Consider the following 5,952-nt stretch of genomic DNA (forward strand, 5'->3'; position numbering starts at 1 on the left):
AGTCTGGAATACCTTGAATCCGGCTGTGAAAATTTAGGGCAAATCTGCAGCTCTCTGTAGGTGAACATCGTATTTGGTCTAGAGGCATTTTGCTAAGTTACTGAGTCATGAAAAGCTATTAAAAGAGCTCTAGGAGAAATGCAGTCTAATGAAAAGCCAAACTGTCTTTTTCATTTTCACTGACACTTTACAGACACAAGGGTACGTAATCTTGATTGTGCTTCATTGGTATTTATTGCACATGGACCAATTCCTCACACAGTAGTTAGTTGCACCAGAGTAAAAATACTTGGTAAAACATACAAGAGGAAATAGAATTTACACACAAGTGCTAAGCTTTACCAGCAGATTCACATGGGCACTTGGACATAAAAAAATAATAAAAAATCCATAAGATAATTATACTTATAATATGGATAGTTACAGTACCATGATAAGAGTATAAAAAGGTATTTTCCCAATAAATCATTAGCTCAATAACATAATAGACAACAGAAGCTGAGTTTGAATTTTATTTTAGTTTTTAAGATCTCCCCCCTTCCTACCCCTTTAAAAATATTTAATTTCTTTTGTGCAAGTAACATCTGTGGACTTTACAATTCCTAACACTGTGCAAAAATGGCATGTGGAACCACTCCTGTTTAGTGTGTTTTGTTTTTGTTTATACGCACATGTGCAGTAATCTGAACTGTTTCCTTTTTTTTTCCCTGTCCTGTCTTCAAATGACAGAGTCACATGTCACAGAGAGAGGCTCAGCGCCTGGTCCTTCCAACTAATATTGATACATAAATAAGCTGTTTAATATAAACAAGTCTTTCTGTCTTGCTGTGCAATATGCACAGGGTGAGGTAGAAAACCCTCAGCAGGACCACCGAGGCGCGCAGGGGCAGGGGTTTGCCCTACAGAAGGAAAGCAAGGTGAAGCTTGTTCTAAGAATAGCTTAAAATTTCTTAAAACTCGAGTGTTTTGCATCCGACCTTTCCCTTGGCTTTAAGAACAGGAGAAATCATTACTCAGGAACTAAAATGCAATTTCTGTGGAAAGCAAAAAGAAGCAAGTCCTGATAAACTGCCACCCCGCCCCCCACCCTCCCGTTTGACCGCTCCTGTTCCGGGGAATAGGATGGAAGCCAAACTGGTAAAGGCTTTCATCTCCCTTTCCCCACCCACCCAGTTTCTACTCGGGTCCTCGCAGACTGTCAAGACCCACCTGGGGAAAAAATCTAAAGATGCATCACACGCACACACACAAAAATAGGGGCCGAACCACAAACAGAAAAGAACCCAGGAAAAATCAGTAACCCCTCCTCAAACTTTCCTTTTTGTGCAACGGTCCGCGGCTTTTCTGTTTGTCTTGGTTGATTCAGACCAGGTCTGCGGGCTTCGAGTTCACCTGCTTTGGGTCTGGAGTAAACAGAGGTCTCCTCTTTCCCCTGGGAAGCCATTCAGGGGCGCCCCGTGGGGCGCAGAGTCCGCAGCCAGGCTGGGGCGGCGGGACAGGGGGCGCCCGGCACCCGCGCCCCGAACGGGGTCCCCTACACCTTGGACTCCGAGGCGAAGCTCGCGCGGCCCGGCTCGTCCAGGCTCGAGTCGCTGTCCGCCGCGGCCGCCCCGCCGTTGCAGCCGGCCCAGGGCTCCAGCAGGCGCGCGGGCAGCGCGGCCCCGACGTCGTCGTCGTCGTCGTCCGAGGCGGCCCCGGGCGACGGCGGAGGCCCGGCGCGCGCCAGGCAGCCCGAGGCGCGCGGGCGGTCGCCCTGGGCCGTGTGGCGCCTGCGGGCCCCCCGGCGGCGCGCGCAGCAGAGCAGGCGCTGGAAGGCCTTGCGGAAGTCGGGGCTGCGGCAGTAGATGATGGGGTTGAAGGCTGAGTTGGCGTAGCCCAGCCAGTTGAAGAAGACGAAGAGGCGGTCGGGCACCAGGTCGCGGTGGAAGGCCTTCACCACGTTGGCCAGGAAGAAGGGCAGCCAGCAGAGCGTGAACACGCCCATGATGATGCCCAGCGTCTTCAGCGCCTTCTGCTCGCGCAGGGCCACGAGGCGCGAGGGCCGCCGCTTGCTGGCGCGCCCGTTGGCCAGGGGGTCGGCGGCGGGGCGCGGGGACCCGGGCGCGGGCGCGGGCGCGGGCGAGGGCGGCCGCCCCGGGCCGCTGAGGAAGCGGCGCTCGCAGCTGTCGATCTTCTTCACTTGCTTCTGGGCCTCGCGGAACACCCGCAGGTACACGAAGGCCATGATGCACAGGGGCACGTAGAAAGAGACGACGGACGAGGCGATAGCATAGGCCCGGTTGGTGACGAAATCGCAGCACTTGGGGTCGTTGTAGCAGCGGCGCGCCTCGTCGCCCTCGGCCCGCCACCAGTGCATGAGGATGGGCAGGAAGGACACCAGGGCCGAGATGGCCCACACGGTGCACACGAGGACCCTTGCCCGCGTGCGCGTCAGCAGGGTCTGGTAGCGGAAGGGCGAGGTGATGGCGAGGTAGCGGTCCAGGGCGATGACACACAGGGTCTCAATGCTGGCCGTCACACACAGCACATCCACCGAGGTCCAGAGCTCGCAGAAAAAGGAGCCGTACTCCCAGCGGCCCCACACCACTATGGTGGCCCCGAAAGGCACCACGAGGAGCCCCATGACCAGGTCAGCGCTGGCCAGGGACATGATGAAGAGGTTGGTGAGCGTCTGCAGCCGCGGAGTCTTGGCGATGGCCACGATCACCAGCACGTTTCCCGCCACGATGAGCAGCACGATGAGGGCCATCAGCAGGCCCATGCCGGCCGTCCACTGTGGAGACAGCGGTTCGGAGCCCTCGCTGGTCGGGGGCAGCAGGGAGGCGGGCGGCGACGCGGGCACCAGCAGCCGAGCCGCAGTGGCCGCGCCGTCGGGGAGCGGCGCGGTGGACGACAGGTTGAAGGGCTCGGAGACGCCCAGGGCGAGCGCCCCCGCGCCCATGCCTAGCTGCGGAGGCCGGGGGCGGGGGGTGTGGCGGGCCTGGGCCGTGGCTGGGGAACACCCCAGGAGTCGGGGTGGCGGGGCGCGCGCGGGGAGGTCGCGGTCGGGTCAGGGCTGCCGCGGCGCGGGGCCGGAGGCATGGGCGCCGAGCGCCTTCCCTGCCGGAGCCGAGCGCTGTCGCCGCCGCCGACGCCGCCGCTGTTGTTGGAGCCGCTGCCGCTGCTGGAAGAGCCGCCGGGACCTCAGCATGTTTCTGAGCGCGCGGGCCCCGCAGCTCCGGCACCCAACACCCACCCCACCTCGCTCCCCCCACTCCCCAAGCCAACCCCCGGGGCCTCGCGTCAGGCTCCCGCAGCCAATGGCTGCACAGGCACGCCCCGCCCCGGGCCCCCAGCCGTCCGCACCCCTCCCACCCTCAACGGAGCGACGGGGGAGAGTCCCCGGGAGGAGCGCGCAGCCGGCGCTGCCCCGGCGCCCGCCGGTTGCCGCGAGGGTGTCCCTTCCTGCGCCGGCCAGTTCCAGGCCCTCTTCCCCACGCCCCCTGCTGCGCCCCGCTCCCTCCCGCGGCCCCTACTCGCGCCTGCCTTCCGCGTTTCCCCGCGCCCCTTTACCTCCCTGCAGGGCTCCGCCAGCTCCCTGCGCCCCTCTGCGTCCAAGTGCCCGCTTCCCTGCAGCGCGGAGATCGTGCTCCCTTTAGCGCCCAGGGGGCCTCGGAGTTCTGAAGCGTCCGTTCGCTGGGGTTGGGGGAGTTCCACTGCCAGACTGGGTCTCAGAGCGGGCGACCTAGCAGGGTGTGTGTAACGCACTTCCCCAGCCCGAGCCCTGACAGCTTGTGGAATCGGAGGCGGGCGTTGGTGGTTAAGAGGAAACTTTCCAGCGGAGCAGGTTGCTGGAGCAAACCGAACTTCTGTCAGGGGCAACACCCGCTGTTCTTGCAAGGGGCTGTATTGTACTTCAAGTGCGGTAGACACAGAAAGAGAAGGCTTACGCGTGCAACAGCTAACGCCGAGAACCACTGGGAAACACACACACACACACACACACACACACACACACACACACGCCCCAGCCTCAGCTAGTGTGCGTATGGCGCAAGGGTGTGTTCCAAGTTAGCGTCCGGAGTAAATAACCGAACAAATTTTGATGACATTTTAGACTTTACTTATTCGGCACTAACACCTGTACTTTGTGTTTTATTATTCATATGATTTTGTAATGTGAGCTGGGTTAATACATACAAAAAGTACTATCAGTTTTGGTTGACATAATGTAACTGAGATTTCAAATTTCTTGGGCCTGTGTGGTTGTTTCTCCATTGCTCAGGTTCCCAAATTCTCAAAATTCTGGGATTAGCTTTGAAGGGATGAGAGGGGAAAAAATATAAATACACAGGGGACTAAATCTGAAAGCATTTAAAGTTATATCAGTGCTTTTTTTTTCTAAAGTTGGCAGATGAATTGGTTTGAAATGAGTGCACGGTCAGCCTAGCTATAGGTGGCATACCGAGGTGATGGGAGGACAGAACAGCCATGAGGACTGCAAGCCTCCCTCCAAAATGGCCCTGGTAATATCTTCGGTTCAGGCCTGAAAATAATCTGCAATTAAGTCTTTGAGAAGTAAATAGCTTTCTAGCTGTCAGTACAGTATAAAGGTGCAAGATAGTGTTATATAATGCTCACACATCTTTTTTTGTATGGGAATAAAAAGAATAGCATCTGGAAGGAACATCAACATGGGGACCGAACTCATTCTCACCTTGCAGGGACTGACTTCTATAGCTGGCTAGGCCGAGAGCCAAAAGTAATGCTTACTAAGTTTATAAAACCAAGCAGTTTTAGCCACCTTCTCTTACATCAATCCAAACATATGAACTTGCTTTAGGCTTAAACTTGACCATTCGAGTGTTACAACTGGGGAATGATTTATTTGTTTATTCACCCCTGCCCTGGACTTACCAGCCTAGTTCTGCCAACTTGGGGAGGGTGAAGAGGGGGAGCCAGGAAACAGGAGCTAGAGAGGGAAGAAGACTGTACCCACAGTCACCCCAATCTCTGGCAGGCTTGGTCTCCCTTTCCTTTCTCCATTCTCCCTTCAGGCTTCTTTGGGGTTATGGGTAGGGTCAAGGAGCAGCCATAAAATAGTGGGAGCATTGGAAAGAATAGAAATGGAAGCTGCCCAGGAAAGGGGTTCTGAGAGCTGCAGGGTGTAGGGAATGTGGGGGCGAGGCTCTCTGTCCGGCGCCATCTTTCTGTCAAGTGGTGCTACTGGAATGGAGTGTGCTGATCTTAAGTGCCCCTGTAGGCATTGCATTTCTGGGAGTGATAAGGCCAGGCCAGGGCTTGGTTGTAGAGGATCAGGATGCCAATAATTCTACCATATCATGATGAGCACAGCAGGCAGTGGAGCCAGGATGCTGGCATTGTTGGGAAAATTCTCCTGCTCATTCAGAGATTTATCAAGTTTCTCTGACTTTCTGTGGAGTAAGTACATTATATTGTAAACATTCAAAATGAGAAGATTTTTCTAACAGGAGCACCAACCTAAGTCCATGGGCAGAAAGGGATCCGGAAAATTCTTGGAGCTTTCCTTCAGTTGTCTTAGACCCCCTGCCCCCCACCAAAACAAACAAACAAACAAGACAAGAAGAGGCTTGGAATCTTCCACTGGAGTTAACTCTCTGGTAAAATAAAATGTTCTCAGTTTTTCTTTAGTTCCTACACTTCATGGGACCTTATTATTTATTTGTTTTACATTTTTTAGCTAACACTTCTTATATTTAGATAAGGATTCAAGATCAAGAAAAAAGGTTCAACATGTCAACTGCCTCAGTCTGTTTTCTGTTGCCATAACAGAATACTGGAACCTAGGTAATGCAGGGAGAAGTTTATTTTGGCTCACTGTTCTGAAGGTCAAGATGTCCAAGATCAGCCTGCCACATCTGATGAGGACCTCATGAGGTGTCATAACATGGCAGATGCTTGTGCCGAAAAGAGAGTGTGTGAAGGACAATC

At 54.8% G+C, this 5,952-nt stretch overlaps 1 protein-coding gene across 1 annotated transcript; it reads right to left on the reverse strand.

Moving 5' to 3' along the window:
- Positions 1-211: 211 nt before the first annotated feature.
- On the reverse strand, positions 212-3,108 carry Adrb1 (adrenoceptor beta 1). Its single transcript, XM_004838882.3, has one exon. The coding sequence runs from the start codon at positions 2,939-2,941 to the stop codon at positions 1,535-1,537; it is 1,407 nt and encodes a 468-aa protein (XP_004838939.1). The 5' UTR covers positions 2,942-3,108; the 3' UTR covers positions 212-1,534.
- Positions 3,109-5,952: the final 2,844 nt, after the last annotated feature.

This window comes from Heterocephalus glaber, unplaced genomic scaffold (assembly GCF_053883595.1).
Source record: "Heterocephalus glaber isolate CG9 unplaced genomic scaffold, H.glaber_assembly_v1.0 deba00001497, whole genome shotgun sequence".
Lineage (NCBI taxonomy): Eukaryota > Metazoa > Chordata > Mammalia > Rodentia > Bathyergidae > Heterocephalus > Heterocephalus glaber.